The sequence below is a fragment of the Trachinotus anak genome, unplaced genomic scaffold (genome assembly GCF_046630095.1).
Source record: "Trachinotus anak isolate AG129_WGS33_773 ecotype Australia unplaced genomic scaffold, CSIRO_AGI_Tana_v1 ptg000028l, whole genome shotgun sequence".
Lineage (NCBI taxonomy): Eukaryota > Metazoa > Chordata > Actinopteri > Carangiformes > Carangidae > Trachinotus > Trachinotus anak.
Genome location: NW_027273879.1, coordinates 12414322 through 12430854, shown reverse-complemented (window position 1 = coordinate 12430854; position 16533 = coordinate 12414322). Strand labels below are relative to the sequence as shown.

Genomic DNA, 16533 nt, shown 5'->3' with positions numbered 1-16533 from the left:
GTCATTCCCCCATTGCTTTTGTTTTAGGTTATTATTTTTGTTTTTCTTCTATGCGAGCGAAAGCTTCGGAGCGACACACACACACACGCAGCGGTGAGCCGAGCAGGTGACACCGGGAGCAGCCTGTCCACACACTGCGCACTGTAATCCGGGGCAGAGCTAAAGATAGCGGAGCTTCAGGAGGGAAGGAGGGGGCGTGTGCGCTCCTGCAAGTGCGCGTCCGTCTCACTTGCTACCTTCACGGTCTCCTCGTAAACTCCTGAAGGTAGTCTGTGTACATGTGCATCACATCTGTCCATGATCTGACAACAATAAACGATTGAAAGATGTTTTTGTACTTTGTTTTTTTTTTTTTTTTTTTTTTGGTGTGAGCGTGTTTAATTTTTTTTTGGGTCAAACTGCTTTCGAAGACAAACGTGCAAATGTGACAGTGAATATTAATGTCAGCGAAATAGTGCAATGATTTAAAATGTGCATTTGAACTTCAGGTTTTTTTCATATACAGTCTCCACTTTGACACCATGACAAATAAAACACCAGTGGAAATTTCCAAAAAATGTAAATGTCTTTTACCGTAATGACAGTTTCCCCCCGCAGCACCTGAAGGCAGCATCTTACCGACGGGCCACCACGCAGAATTACGTGTAACGCGATGACGTCGAAAAACCGGTTTCAGTGCGCTTGTGTGCGTGGTTTAAGCTCTGCTGGAGAGAGGGAGGCGTGTGTTGACACAAAGTCACAATCTTATTTGGATGTTGGTGAATTTACATGTTTATCAACCAATCACTCATGTATTTTTTTTTTTTTTTAAAAATCATTTCCTAATGAAGCAACATAGACGGGTTAATAATAACCTAATGAAGATGGTGGTAGAGGGAGAAAGATAATGAGCAAATAAAGCAAGGGTTTGCCAGTGTGGCAGGATGGAGCAGGTGCAGCAATATTATGCCTTGGGACAAATTTTGAGAGGTATGAATACACATCAAATGAACAAACATCATGTATAATTTCTTTCTATTGTTGTCCGTACAGCCCATTAACTTTATTATTCTTTACCAAACACAGGCCAGATAGTGAAAGGCAGCTGGTGTTTGTTTGCTTTGAGCTGAAAGACCATGTCCAAACAAAGGCCAAGATTCAGTGACCAGGGCAGAAACAAACATTTAGCTGGCCAGCATCAGTTAAACCATCTACCAGTACCACACATTTGCTTGTTGCTAACTCTTCCAAGTGGAATACATCAACACTGAATATGAATTTTGTGAAAATGAAATGACTCATTTATCCTGTGGAAAACAGATGTTATTGAATTTTAAGGCAGTAAAGGTGAATTTTAATGTGCCACATCACCACCAGTAACCTAAAACACTAAGAAATGTTTCCAATGCTTCATCTTCTCACACATACTACACTACAGCATGTGACTCATTTGAAATTTTGCAGTATAATGTTTTCCCATTGATCTTGTCAGCATCACCGTCATTCTCGGTAATGTCATCACTGTTGTCATGGTGCTATTCTGTGTCAGCTGTTACCATCTGGCACAAAAGGTTTCAAGGTCTGTCTCATATCTTACCAAAATACAAGTACACAGGCTTGGTTTTCTGCTTTTTGGACACATTTAATCCTCATATTTCCTCTCTGAAAGAATATGTCATAGGAAAAGACAGAATAAGAAATTGCATAAGGAATTATATTGTTGTGCTCAACCCTTTACATAAAAAAAAAACTGCCTCTTACCGAAGTAGAATACAACCAAATTGTTTTACAGTAAAATTCTTCAGCACTTTCAGCGTTCAAGTTGCTTGAGTGGCCTGATTCCAGACTTGATTTCTTTAATAGAATAAAAAAATGTATTCCTACATGGGTGTGTACCAGTTAAAAATTAAGGTGGTCATTATTACAGTAAGAAAAAACTTGTCTAGTTGTTTCCAATTACAGTTGCGGTGCAGATTAAATTACAGGCATAAAAGAGGAAAATTGTCAGATTGAATTTATTGACAAGACTGCCTCAGCTCACAGCCAGAAACCAAATACAGAGAAGATGTGGAACAGACACCGGAGCCTTGTCATGCATCTCTTTTGGCACTTTTTGAGCTACAGCCATTTATCAACAGAAAGAAAACAGAACAATGTTAAATAGCACGAAAAATAATAAAAAAGAGTTCTGTACTTCTTATCCATGGTCCTTCTTTCTGTGTGAACACTAACATACTCAGTCCTGAGGTATACGGGTTGGTAGTGCCTCATACAGGCTAAACAAAAATAAAATGTCATGTTGGATTAAGACTTGAATAGAACTCAGCAGCATCAGGAAAAGGTCCACTGTACAAAGGTAAAAGAAAACATAGTCTGGCAAAAAAAAGTGCTTTCCCAACACCTCCAACTTCAGCTCACATACCATACCACGAAGACAAAAACATGCAATGAATTAATAGTGAGAATAAAACAAGTGAATGTGAACAAACTGATTAAAGAGTTCTGTTGCTCTCAATTGTTGCATAAAATTTTTACACATAACAATGCCCAAAAACTACTAAGTTTGTGTAGAGTGCGAGTGACAGAAATAAATTTGAATACATTTCAAAGATGCATCCAAGAAATTTGTGGAGTAGAACTGTATTAGTCATATTTTGGACACAATGTGCATGATCCCATTGGCCTTTACAGTTTAACAGTTGGCATCTTGGATGATGCAAAAACCTTCTAGTACTCCAGGAATCCTACCAGACATCACTATTACAACACACACACACACACAAACACACACACACACACACAGGCTGAATGGTCATTTCTCACAATCACAGATGATCAGAGATGCAGACTAGATCTGGAGCCAACCACAGTTACCGTGCATGTAGAGTTTAGTTGCAAAAAAACAGCTTTGGTGATTTTCGCAATGTTTTTAAGATGATATAATTATTACAACTTAACAATGATTACACAGTTATTTATCGGTGCGGAAAAGAAGTAGTTTACAGAAAAACAAAATCATGGTGATCAATTTTACAGACTTTTTACTCTTAATTCCTTGGATGATGATTCTGTAAAGATGGGAGGGTTTCTTCTGATAGTGATGATGTTCTAGCTGAGATTCTGTCTTGGGTACTATAGTTATTACACACCTTTGTGTGTGTGCGCACACACACACACACACACACACACACACACACTCTTACACACACACATTATAGCAAAAAAAAGAAAAAAAAGAAATGCAGAACACACTTGATGGTGTCAACCTAGCAAACTGCATTCACTCTTGAAATTCCCTGAAGTAGCTTACTATTAAAAAGTAAAATAAATTTTCCAAATTGGCCCCAGTTCTTCTACTTCATCTCCCAACATAATAGTACTGAGGCCGCGGTAGCTAACACCACCTACTGGCCAGTAATTCATCATTACTAAGTTTTTAACAGTACTTGTTGATGTGAAAGGTGCAGTTTAGACTGAAAACAAATGGCATTGCATAAAAACATAGCTGAGTACATTTCTGTTGCCTTATCTCCTCTAAGATGAGGTAATTTCAAATTCTAGTTAATTATCTACGTCAGTATCACCATGTACACCTTCTATGTAGCTACAGTAGCAATACTACAGGCTAGGTCTAGGCAGCACCAACCCAGCCAGCTCATCCTACAGTTTTTGGCCACTAACTACCTAGTTTAGTCACATGAGATCATAAAACCCCTCATTTCCTGCACCACACAGAATAAGAGCTCCACTTGACCGTCTGCCTAATAAATTAAGAGCCATCTTCATGTTTCAAAGTCAAGGCAGGATGTGAGTGTGGCCATCGCACTGCTTGATCCTCCTCCATCGGCTGTAAACATGCAGGCTAGGTCAGTCAGGGCTCCATGTAGGGCAGTGAGGGACTCTGAGGCACATGCCATTCAGAAACTGACAAGATCAGTGTTAGGAAACTTGGCTGCTTCGTGATCTGCAGTGGTCAAGGATTTGTGTCTGGTCCAGAGTTTGGGGTTTGTGATGAATCTGCTGAACATGGTTCAGTTCTTTCATTTTCTGTTGCCTTTGCACAAAACTGCTGCTGCTGTGATTGTCGTTCTTCTCCAAGCGCCTCTTCTTTAAGGAGCACTTCATCTTTCTCCAAGACAAACTCCAGGGTGGGTCCTCTGGATGCTCCTTCCTCCAGCTCCCCCTCCTCTGCCAGGCGAAGTTTGATGTTCATGCCAACAGGTTTTTCTGTTTTATCTGGACAATGTGGAGAGCCAAGGACATGTGAAATCAGAATGAGAGCACAGAGAAGAATTACACCTGAGAGAGTAACCAAGATTTGACCTTTGATGCAATTTTGTTCTTAGCTCCAACTACAGGTCACCTTCTCAATAATCAGTGTATTTTTGAATGCTAAAATCCAGCTGTGGGACACATCATATGCCCCAGTGTCATCAAAATGAGATTTTGTATCTGACACACAGTAGATGAGTAATACAATGTTGAAATGCTCTGCCATGAGCTGGTCAGAGCTCAGTAGAAGAGAAATCAAAAACTCAAAATGCCAATTCAGTGGTGAGATTTGTACCTAACTTTTTGATCACCAACGGTCAGTGCAACGTTCACAAATGTACAACAGAAATGCAGATGGGATGTAATTTTTAAGCACTTTCAAGACCCACAACACAGACCAACAAGTTGTTAAAAGGTCTAAGATGGTGTGCGTAAGAGATGGATAAAATGCAACAAGCCCCTTCTCAGATTTTATCATGAAAAGTCATTGTGAAGGTTTAGGGAATTGTGATAGGCCAACATCAGGAAGATCAGTTAATTCATGAATATGTCATTCAGTTGCTGCCTTTATACATGGATTAATTTTGAATACATCCTACATATACAGTCATGCTGTCTTTAATATTCAGTACAGCACATAATCTACAGCTGACAATAGTCCTTAGCAAATACAGAAAAGAATACTGTATATAAAATATAACTGCATATTTGTGGCCTGTTTTTAAAGATGTAGGTCTTCAGCTAAGTACTGAGACATGCTGGAGAAATGATAAAGTACTGAAAGACAGTTGATTGGTTTTGTCTTGGAATAGGATTCTTCTTCTTCTTCTTCTTCTTCTTCTTCTTATTATTATTATTATTATTATTATTATTTATTATTATTATTATTATATTGCCTTATTGTCTTATCCTTCAAATCTGTCTCTTCCTTGTTCTTACCATGTCCCAGCTGCCTCTCCTTGGGCAGCAGCAGCACGTCCACATTGTGATGCTCCTCCAGGGCAGCTGTGAGCACTGCACCCTCGCGGCTGAACAGGAAGACCAAAGCTATGGTGACGTCTTCAGTGGAGTCTCCATCTCCAACCATCTGAAAGAGGGGAGTTTCCTCGCTATTACTTCCTTCACGGTGGTCTGAAAAAGACAATAGGAGAATAGTTAGAATCAATTAATTTCTCTGAGGTCCACTCTTGATAGTATTTGGCAGTTATTCTAAACTCTAAATACTGAGCAGCATATTGATTTCAGTGATTTCCATTCCTTACCTATAAAGATGACTCCTATGGCTCCAGCCTCCTGTAGCCGACGAGCCTTTGCAGCAAACATGCAGTCACCCCGCAGTGCCAGAGCGATACGGCCTTTAAGCTTCGCTGCGTTATCTATTGGCCCACAGGCAGTGTAGGGGGAGGCTTTTACGATGCTGCCCTTCACCTGCGCAACATGAGTTTGAGTGTTTTAGCCATGGCTAAAAACAAGTCCATAGTTGTTATTGTTATTATTGTTATGTTGTTTGTAAAGGTCCATTTTTTGGTCACACTGCTAAAACATTAGTGATTTCATAACATCATTAAACACCTGTTTCTATAGGGGTAAGCTATATGACTTGTTTACGAGATTTGATATGGAGACTGTATACCATATTACTGTCACATTGGAAACTCACTCCGTGCTCCTGTTTGGAAAGGTCCATTCCAAACTTAGCAGGTCCCGCTGTGAGGACTGTCCGACCAAGAAATGGGGGGGATATAAGCTGAACAACATGAGGCACCACCTCCTCCTCCTCCGGTGTCTGGCTTACCTCTGCCACAAGTTTTACCCGGTAGACTCCTTTATGCTCCTGAAGGGATTCATATTTAGAAAACTGGATTGAAAACAGTGTATGTAGTAGTTTCGTAACCTACATTCCAGGCATTTTACTATTAAAGCGGTACATTCATTACCTTGATCTAATTTTCACTCAATTAGCTTAGCTATTAAGCCAATCCTTATAACCCTTTTAAAAATGCAAAATGAGAGTAACCCATTTGCTGTGACTGAAACACTCCTTTCCCTTTCACTGTTGGAAACCTCATGATACCAGAGAAGGCATGCTTACTGCTGAAGTAAACACAAAGCATAGCATAGATGATAAGATGATCAAGAAAGCTGTTAGAACATCTTTGGATTATAATTTTCTAAATCCATGCAGCTCAAAGCTCAGTTATTTGTATAAACTGAAAAGATATAATTGGTTCCACAGCAGGTTATATAATTAATCTGCTCTGGTAGCTCTGGTAGAAAAATGCACGGATCAATTTGTTTGAGTGCTTCACTGAAGCCAAATGAACCAAATACAGTGTTACATGAGGAAGTGAAAACATCAGGCAAGTACATAAAGTAGATAAATAAGGGCCCAATCCTTGCCCCTGCCTCAACCTCATGTCACCCATAACATGAATTTCCTATATCTTTTTAAATATCTGCAACTCCATGATTACACATCTTAGTGACTGTATGCTACTTCAGAGAAACATCTTGCGATGCATTATCCAAAACATATTATCATCATGGTTAGGTGAATCACTACAGCTTTTTAGAGAGATTCAGTTTGGTGCACTGACTCAACTTTAAGGGGATGTTTTCAGTTAAATATGTCATTGGGACAATGTTGTGGCTTAGTATATTCATTGTAATGATTTGGATTTACTTTCCTACAGTTATGGGTCAGTTTAAACAAGGATAAAAATAGGCAAGACAGGCAGAACTTCAGGTCTTGAGATTAGTACAAAGTACCTTCTGACTTCCGGTGTCTCCTGCTGCAACCTCATTCAGTGGAGTGAGAGAAATGCCCATGCTTTTCAAAAACTCCACTGGCTCCATGCCATTATCATAGAGTGGTAGTTCAATTTCCCTGTAAATAACAAACACACACAGGTTAAAACTCAAAAATAATAATGGATAAAAGGTTCCACTAGTGATTTCACTGTAAAATCAAAACCCCCTGGCGACTGGACATACCTGACAGGTAAGGGGCGGAAGGCTCGTCCCACCCCAGTGAGGTACTTGTAGCTGTCCCGGATGGTTTTTGCAAACGAAGGGTTGTTAGGAAACAATGTCTCTGTGCTGGGGCAGGAGTGTGTGAACAGATCGTCTTCTTGAGAAACAGGAACAGTCTCCTGGAGAACATGACATACATATTAAAGGGTTAGTTTGCATTTTAACTGTGCACAACATCTACAGCACCATCATAAAAGCCAAATGAATTATGAAGACTTCATCTTGTAATCCCACACAGAATTATAACATTGATTTGTAATACACAACAATATAAAGTCATATATTTATAGTTATATAAATAATATCTTCTAATTATATTATATAGAGTAGTGTCATAAACTAAATGAACAAATAAGTGTTTTATACAGAGCTAAATTACTCTTGTCATGCATGTTTGAAGTATCAGCTTATATCAATCAGAGATTCAAAATCAAAAACTGTACTATAATGTGTGTACCTGCGTCAGTGATGAAGCAAGAGCTCTCACCGTAATGTTGCCTTGGCAGGGCCGTTTGGTGGTAGAGAGAGAGACAGGGAGGAGGTGAGCCTCTGTGGTGAAGATGTAGTCATCAATATCGATGGGCAGCTGGCTCTTCTCCGAAAACAGCAGGTACAGGTATTTAAACATCTCTGCCAGAAAGAAGGAGTCCATCCTACACACACAATGACACACATACACGTTCATATATACACACACACACACACACACACACACACACACACACAGAGGATTGCGATGTATTATTAAAATGCATTTTAATAGACCACACATTTTAAGTTAAGTTTAAACATGTTTGTAATGGTATTTCTCTCACATGATACCTGTCTTCATGCGCCCCAGTGCGGACATCTTGCACAGCAGCAAACCCGCAAGGCACCCTGGCATAGGCATTGAGCTTTTCCACAATGGACTGTCCCACTCTGAGGTAGTAGGGGTCACCAGTGGCCTGCAAAAATCAAAATATCATCTTGACCACACGTCTGTGTGATGGAAATCTTGCGAGGTGGATCAGGATGTTTTCAGGAGGCATCGATGTCTAAAGCAGAAGATTTATTGTTGCTCGATGCACTGAGGAGATAGGCAATGCAGAATTACAAACGTTAACTAGCTCACCTGTTACCGACTATATTTCCAAATCAGGCTATTCCATATCTCTCACATACACATGGGAAACTTCTATTGGGCACTGAAACCCAAACTTTATCTCATGTCTTACCTAACTCACATTGAGGATCTTCCTTTACTTTTCTCTAAGTATGCATACCATCTGTCTCTGGGACTGTAGGCGCCTTTTGCTCTCCCTCAAAATTTGTATCTTCCTACACTCATTATCAATAAGCAGCCTGCTAACCTTGGTAGCTATGGCAACTGCAGATGATAGTGGAGCAGCCGCAAACTCACAAGGCTAGAGATAAACAATGGGCTTTGGTGCCCTGTGACCGACCTTGTGTGTAGACATTTACAGACTAAATGAAAAATGTGTACATATATGGTTATATGGTAGTGTTTGCCATGAAAAAGCGTTGTGTATACACTGATGAGCCAAACCTTCATGGCCACCACTGCCTATATGTTGTTGGTCCTTCCATGCCACATGCACCATTGTTATGACATAATAAACATTATTCACTCATGTTTTTGCTCATTGGTGTACAGTACAAGAGTGGAGTAGTTTCATTGATTAGCGTACTTCTAAATGATCTCAACTTTCTTTACTACAGGTTTATTTCTGTCTGTGACACTGTCCTCCCAGCTTTTTCACCTTATAGAGGTAGTAGGTGCTTTCTGCAAACTCTGGTCTCAGTAGGTGTTGGCCCCAATGAACCCTGAACTCTGTAGTGAAAGCCTGCAGAGATATTAACCAAAGAAGGAGACTGTAGTTAGTGACAATTGCTTCTTTTAAAAATATTTTCATATTTTACACTGATGAATAAATTTGACAAAGAAGAAGCCACAAGAAATTTCAACTTTGCCAATTTGCCACAGCTGCTGCACACATACAGTATTTGTTGATTATGTGGATTAAATGGATACATTACATACCAACTTTAGCATATATATGTCATAACCTGAAATATGCTGGGTATAGGGGTACATACACTACCAGTCAAAAGTTTAAAAAATAAAATGTGTTCCATATTTTAAATGCTTTACCTCAATGACAGCTTTGCACAATATTGGCATTATCCTAACCAGCTACTCTTGAGTATTATAAATATACACCAGTAAATACTACACACAACTAAATAGAGCAGAAAGAGTGTTGAGAGACTAGTTTACCTCTGGAAGAAACTTGTGCTGTTTGGTGACTTGGTAAAGCATCTCATGAGTCTCAATAGCTGGTTTCAGATCTCCTGTTAAAACCTGAGAGAAAAATAAAAAGTCACTTCAACAACATGCATACATGCATTAACTGAGCTGCTATGACGTTTTATATATAATTAAATGAAATAAGAAGGTTGAGTCTGTTGTTGGTCTGAGGCTGGTCACACTGGAGGAGGTGGCTGAGGACTGGACAATCATGGGCAATGTCACCCTACACCTCCATAAAACTCTAGACAAAGAGCACATTCAGCAGCAGACTGATACTACCTCGCTGTGTAAGGAAACGTTACAGAAAGTCACTTCTGTCCAGTGCAATCAGACTCTATAATGCATCTCTATAATTCACCTAAACACCCTTGCACTCTCACCCATGCACACTTGTCCAAATACATATACATATTTATCTATATTTATGTCCTTCTCATTTGTATTTGTATACTTGTGGCATTTCTGTGTATTTTTACACTTGTATTTTACTGTATTTTAACTGAGCTGATATGATGTTTTAATTTCCCTCCAGGGTGTCATAAAGTCATCCATCCATCCATCCATCCATCCATCCATCCATCCATCCATCCATCCATCACCTGTCGACACCTCTCTGCTATCACCCTCTGCAGCACCGTTTTAATGGGAGGAAATGGGATAAATTGAGCGCATCTCAAGACAGGATCCCCGACCTGTAAGCCAGGGAAGAACGCCAGGAGAGAGTCCATCCAGCTGCGTACGCTCACAGTGGGGTTGTGCATGTGTACATTGAGCAGTAGGGGAGGCTGACTGATGTACTTCATTATGGCACTGTAGTGCTGTTATAGACAAAAATCATGAAAAATAGATTAGCAAACAATCAATGCAAACAATATAAACAAAATCAATGTCAGGCTAATAATACTGCAATATAGAGTGAGAATACTGCAGGTGCCAAATGGATAAGACTCTAGGTTTATAGACTACTAGTGTATGGAGGGATGCAGTGATGGAGAACTTACAATGTTGAACCTCTCCAGAAAAACATTATCTCCTAGAAGAATGTAGGCCTTCATCAGATATTCATAGTATGAGTCGATACCAGCACCAACTCCACTGTCTGCAAACACAGAAGTGAGACGACAGTCAAATAACCATGATGTGGTTCAAGGAGAGAGCTGTGCATTTATGTTTATGCGTTTCAGTTTCTGTATTGTGTGGACTGTCCACAGAGAACATCTGTAGTTCCAGATTTCCTCCCCTTCCTTTACCAAAGTTTTAATGATTTTATACAATGCATGTGTGTGTTCAAATTGCCTCACCCCTGCGGACCCATTCTCCATTGTGGATATTGATGACAGTGCCCACCAAGTCACTTCCTCTCTGTCTCCTCTCCCAGAGGACATCCATAGCCTTCCTTGCATGTTCCTGTAAAACAGTGAATATTTTGTCCTTAAAATCTTTCTGGTAAAAACATAATTCAATCATGTTTTCATCTTTCAAAAAGTGAAATCAGTCATAGCCAGCTTTATTTTGTAACAAAATTAATACTGTGCTGTATTCTTATGTTAGATCTCAACAACTTCACATTAAGTGTATATTAGAAAATCAAAACAAACATTAAAAAGCCAAATTTTCTTGAGGTGCAGAGGGAGGTAATACCTCAAACACAGACTCTCCTGACATTCTGCTGAGGGCAGCAAACTCCAGGATCATTGTTCCTGCACAGGCCGTGCAGGTGTCTGATTCGGTGCCTGTGCGTGAAAGTGGGTTCAGGACTCCATACCGAAGATTCACCTGGTAAACAAAAAAAGGAAGGTTTATGTTGTCACTGCACTTAGCTTGTTTTTATTAGTCACTAAAATCAGAAATATCTTCTTCACTAGTGTCTCTGTGGTGAATTAACTGAGGAATTGTTCTCTATCAATGCAATGACTCAAGTGTCAGGGTCACTCATAATGAGATCTGACAACAGGCTGTCTGCCCCATCTGCAAATTTAAGACCTAAAAGAAGATCCTGTGATATATAACAATACAATAAGGAGTACCTTAGGGTAGGGAAGGCCACTTGTGGTGTTGAAGGCAGGCAGTAATCGATGCCCCAGTTCTTTGGCCATGTGTAGGAGCTCATCTTGATACCACAGCATCCTGTCTCCACGCTGACGAAGCAGGTCAGCCATCACATGGGCACCTAAAAGCCCTCTGGTGACAATTAGACAAAGGAAGAAAAAAAAGTTCTTCTTTTAAAAATACAGAATTAAGTGGAAAAATTGGGGCGGACAGGTTGAGATATTTTGTACAGCAGGAAATTTCTATTGAGTAATGTTGATGTGGAATAATTCAACATTCAGAATAATTCAAAAATCCAAAACCTTCCACATCAGACAGATTTTGTTATTAAGACCATTCTATTAAAAAACATGATAAATGTATATATAAGTAAAAAGGGAAATAAATTACAGACATGTTTCATACCCCAAAACTCTGATGTTGGTCTCAAACACAGACACCACCACATCGTTGTCCAGGCGTACATCGCTCACAGCCTTCCTCACTGCGTCCTCAAACTCATCAAGCTTGTTTAACACCTGCTTGCACACAAGCAGATGGTGATTAATACATTTACTGCCACAAGGGAAAAAATACACAAGTTGAGAAAAAAAAAAACAAAAGCAGAGAAAACTAGCTTCATGCTAGAGAACACGAAAAGTACTCACCACAAGGGTATCAAGGGTGTCAATCAATGTGAGAGAAAACCTACAGAGAAGGAGGAAGAAATGTTATGATGAGAGGCACAGCACAGTGGAGCTGGTGTCCCAATTTACCACTAATCCAGTTTAATTTGTAACAAACCACAGACTGTTAAATTACAAATCTGTTGCATTTGCAGTGAAATTACATTATGCAACATATCTGGCACATAAATGGATGTGTTGTACTGTAAGTCCATGATAAAGACTTAAATTAGCATAAACTTTATGTATTCCAGATGAAAAACAGGGCATCTATTCCATGTCAAATTCAATCTGTTTTGAAGAGAACAGTACTGCATAAGCAATTTACTCAGTCAGTTTACTCAGTCCCTGTCTTATTTGAAGATGCAAAATGTTTTGCATGAAGAGATGACATCACATCACATAAACATCACCATTTATGTTGCTATATGTTTGCTCAATTTAATGCTTTATTTTAATGTAGCCTCTATCATGGTGAGAGATATAAACACAAAGACAAATACAATTTTAAAAAATTGCAAAAAAAACCCCAAAAAACGCCCAGGCCTACTTTTATAGTTAGTGAGGAGTTTAAAGAACAACTGTGGCACAGCTCTTTGAAGGAATGTGGTAACGACACACAGCACTCCAAGCCAGTTACTGCAGACTTTCAAAAGACACATGATGGCTTTGGTCTGAAATGATGGCGACTGATGGATTAAAAATAAATGGCTTGTTTGCTTGAGTGAATTTAGCTGTTATGTCTGAAGTAACCTCAGTGGATCCTTCCAGACTCCAGATGCCAAGGGAGGATGAACTTACTTTCCCAAGGAGTCATCTATGTCGCCTCTATTGGGCTCCTGTCCACGGACTCTCCCCCTGCAGCTTAGAGGCATCAGCTCGTCTGCTGGATAGGCATATTTCTGCAATACAACCAACAGTGACTGTCTTCAGGTTTCATTTATCGGTCTACAGAAAAACCTGTCTACAGTGAAACAGGCAAAAATACCCTGTTTTGCACATAAGATGTCATTGCCTCAACTAGTGCGAAAGCATGTTAACACCTGCTTCCCCAGTGGTGCAATAAGTAAGTCACCTTCCCTTGGTATACCACAGTCAGGGGTTTAAAACCCCAGATGGCTGAGGTCCTGCTTTGGCAAAAATTCAATAGCAATTAATTAATATAGTAGTTACAATGCTTGTGAGCTGCTTGGACCCCGATAATTGCAGCTTTCTGTATCTCTCACTCTGCCAGGCCCAATTTTTTTTTTACAGACCCAGGTCACATTAACATTCTGGTCTACTGAATTAGTTGAGCCACCCATGACCCATCCATCTTTGGCTTGTTTCACATGAGGAAAAGCCTGACTCCTGGATCACAGAATGTTCAGCTGGCATCTGTTGCACCAGGCTGTCGCTGTAGCTGCAACCAAATCCTGCATCTGCACAGCCCTGCTAAATCAGATCCAAATGCACTGAGGACTCTGTCCGGCCACTGATTCAAACTTTTCTTTACTGGAGACAAGACAATGTGTTCTTGTCACGATTGAGTTGTTCTTTATACTACAAGTGTAACTGGAGTTGTGACTGAAACAGCTTTTTTTTTTTTACTTTCCTCCAGTCAACTGCAACATGCAAATATTAATGTAGTAGTAATAACAATTAGTACATCCAAGTGAACACCTTACCATGTAACTGCCATAAGCGTGATCGAACATTTCAATAATCTGGTCCCTGCGAAAATAGAGAAAATATAAAAGAATCAAATGAGAAAATTGCACGTACTCTGTGATATTTTTCACACTATTGTAAACTTCTGCAGTCGCAAATTTAGAAACACACAAAAACAGCGTTATAGTGTCTGTCTAGACATTACTCACCTGATAACAGTCTTCTCCTCCGACGTCATGCTCTGGCTCTCTTGACATTTCACCCAGCCAAGAAGACTGGTGATCAGTAGGGTCTTCAGCATCATCCCAACGCCAGAAAGGTGGACCCAGCAAAGTTTATTTTTTTATCCTCCTCATGTAGGGTTGCCTCAGGTTTGGCTTTAAAAAAGGACAAACAAGCTCCTGTCCTTTGTCCAACGCCCGCAGAGAAATCAAACAGCCCAGCAGACACAGCTGTCCTCCTTTAGAGCCCCAATATCCCTCATTTTTGATGGAGAGTCGCCTGAGCAGCTCTGGCTAACGTCGGCGGACGTTAGCTACCTTCCAGCTCCATTTCCATATCTCCAATCTGGTTGTTCTGTAGTCGATCCAGTCTTGTTAGGACCACCACATGCCACACACGGAGCAGTCCAGCTGACCGCTACCCATGTAAACACATGTAAACAACAGAGGCAGCAAGCTACAGCTGAGCCTCCTTATTGAGGAATATGTATTAACGTTACCCTGTAAATAAAAACAAGCACCCAAAACAGCGCTGATTGAACATTTCAGAGATCCAAAAGTGTGAAGTGGTATGAAGAAAATAATTACCAAGCTAATATCAGAGTGAGACAGTGCGGCTAATCTTCGCTAGCTGTCACAGTGCCGATAGCCGGCTAACAAGTTGCTAGCACACCGTCGGTCTTTACGCAGTGGCAGTTAGCTACAAGCTTACCGACATATACAGTGTCGGCTACAGAAAGTTAGCTTGACGCCTTCGTTTGAAAACAAATGATCCAATTGCCGTGTAAAGTCACGGTCGTACAGTTGAATGGTCGATGACACGTCCTCAAGTATCGCTACCACACGGTGCCCTGATAGCCGTCGAGTACCGAGCTGTCAAAGTACGGGCAGGGTACTTCGCTCCTCCACCGGCTGCGGGGGCTGTGCTGCCAGCTGGTGAAATCCCTGCCCTGAAATGGGGTCTCAGGCAAGCCTCACCTCCACGGAGACGAACGCGAAGTTTCCACCTACACAAGTTCAACCCTTGAAGTGGTTTAGGGTTATGTGACAGTTAGGTTAGGGCTGCAAACTGACTATGAAACTGGCGTCGGGTCGTTACGCAGGCAGGTGGGGGTTTCCTTGCAGTCGTTACTGAGGGCAAACTCTCCACAGCGCGGCAGACTGACGTCATTAGGTGGGTGGAGTCAAGGAGGGTGTATAATATACAGGCTATATAAAACTAGAAAATGCAGTTTCTGAAGAAATTACAGTGGGGCCGGACATAATGTCATTGTATTAAATAAAACGACAAAATCATTTTAAGCAGCTCTTCTTTTTACAATGAAATGTTTTTGAAGCATTCTTAGGACTTAAGAACATAAAAGACTTATCAATCATTAATTTAAACCTCATTGAACATATACTGTAAGAAAAACAAGACTAGGTGAATAAAAGTAAATAACTTTATGCATGTGAAAAAGATGTGCACGTAGAACAGATTTGTATTTATTTAAAAAAAAAAAAAAAAAAAGATGGTGTACAAATGATGTCAGTGGTGAGGTAAAACAAGGACACTGTGAAAAACGAAATGCTTTGGTCAGATACAGAGCAGGAAACCTGTCACTCATAGTTTCTACAGCGTGTGACACTGAAGTTACAGAATTTTGACCCTATTTTACACCTGAATCTGACTGGACAATGACAGTCCATTTACAAGGCAGAGTCCAATCAGAGGGCAGGTTTTATTACCTTAATCTCTGCTGCAGATCCTGAGGGTCTAGTAGGTTTTCAAGCCCATGCCATCGTCCATCTCTGCTCTGCTTTATGATTTGACTAATATAATATAATATAATATAATATAATATAATATAATATAATATAATATAATATAATATAATATAATATAATATAATATAATATAATATAATATTGCTGTTTCTAATCTCTCAAAAATGAGGATTTGATGCTTGTGTTCGATATTGAACTGAGTCTGATTGTATCTTTTAAATGGAAATGTCTAAATGTTTACTCAGTTAATATTATTTTGCATTTCCAACAAGATCACAATGGACCCGAAACATTTCATTCCTATACCCGCAGAGAAGAATTCATGCAGTTGAATCATTCACAAACCCTCATATCTTATCTCTCTATTTTTGGTCCCTTGCCCAGCGCTTCTGTTGTGTTAAGGGTCAGCCACTAGATGTCCCAACTGCCCCTCTCCCCTCTGCCCATCGGAGCAGATCCTCCTATTTTATTCATGTATTTGTTAATAAAAACACTTACAGGATATTTTTCCCATGGTGCAGCAGTGAGCGCAAGCACGCTGCCCTCAGGACCCGGGCTCGGCCCAGATGTTGGCAGCCTTGGT

General features: G+C 40.1%; 1 protein-coding gene across 3 annotated transcripts; it reads right to left on the bottom strand.

Annotated features, from left to right (window-relative positions):
* Nucleotides 1–1978: 1978 nt before the first annotated feature.
* Nucleotides 1979–15332, bottom strand: LOC139611540 (ER degradation-enhancing alpha-mannosidase-like protein 3). Of its 3 annotated transcripts, XM_071466295.1 has the most exons (21): nucleotides 14772–15332; nucleotides 14172–14601; nucleotides 13980–14025; nucleotides 13114–13214; nucleotides 12295–12334; nucleotides 12053–12165; nucleotides 11626–11779; nucleotides 11240–11374; nucleotides 10900–11005; nucleotides 10600–10697; nucleotides 10291–10416; nucleotides 9566–9649; nucleotides 9048–9131; nucleotides 8107–8231; nucleotides 7742–7937; nucleotides 7246–7403; nucleotides 7021–7138; nucleotides 5912–6085; nucleotides 5514–5679; nucleotides 5191–5382; nucleotides 1979–4215 (listed from the first exon to the last, which is right to left on the bottom strand). In XM_071466295.1, the coding sequence occupies exons 2-21, from the start codon at nucleotides 14264–14266 to the stop codon at nucleotides 3953–3955; spliced, it is 2574 nt and encodes an 857-aa protein (XP_071322396.1). In that variant the 5' UTR covers nucleotides 14267–14601; nucleotides 14772–15332; the 3' UTR covers nucleotides 1979–3952. The 3 variants fall into 3 exon arrangements, with proteins under 3 accessions (XP_071322396.1, XP_071322395.1, XP_071322397.1); XM_071466294.1 differs by having other exon boundaries at nucleotides 14172–15332; XM_071466296.1 differs by having other exon boundaries at nucleotides 7772–7937; nucleotides 14172–15330.
* Nucleotides 15333–16533: the final 1201 nt, after the last annotated feature.

Coding starts and splice junctions, on each gene's coding strand:
- LOC139611540 (XM_071466294.1), bottom strand. CDS start 14,266: ATGATGCTGAAGACCCTACTGATCACCAGTCTTCTTGGCTGGGTGAAA. Junction 8,232..9,047: donor GCACCTACTACCTCTATAAG/GTGAAAAAGCTG, acceptor TGATTTTTGCAG/GCCACTGGTGACCCCTACTA. Junction 5,680..5,911: donor TTTCCAAACAGGAGCACGGA/GTGAGTTTCCAA, acceptor CATGTTGCGCAG/GTGAAGGGCAGCATCGTAAA.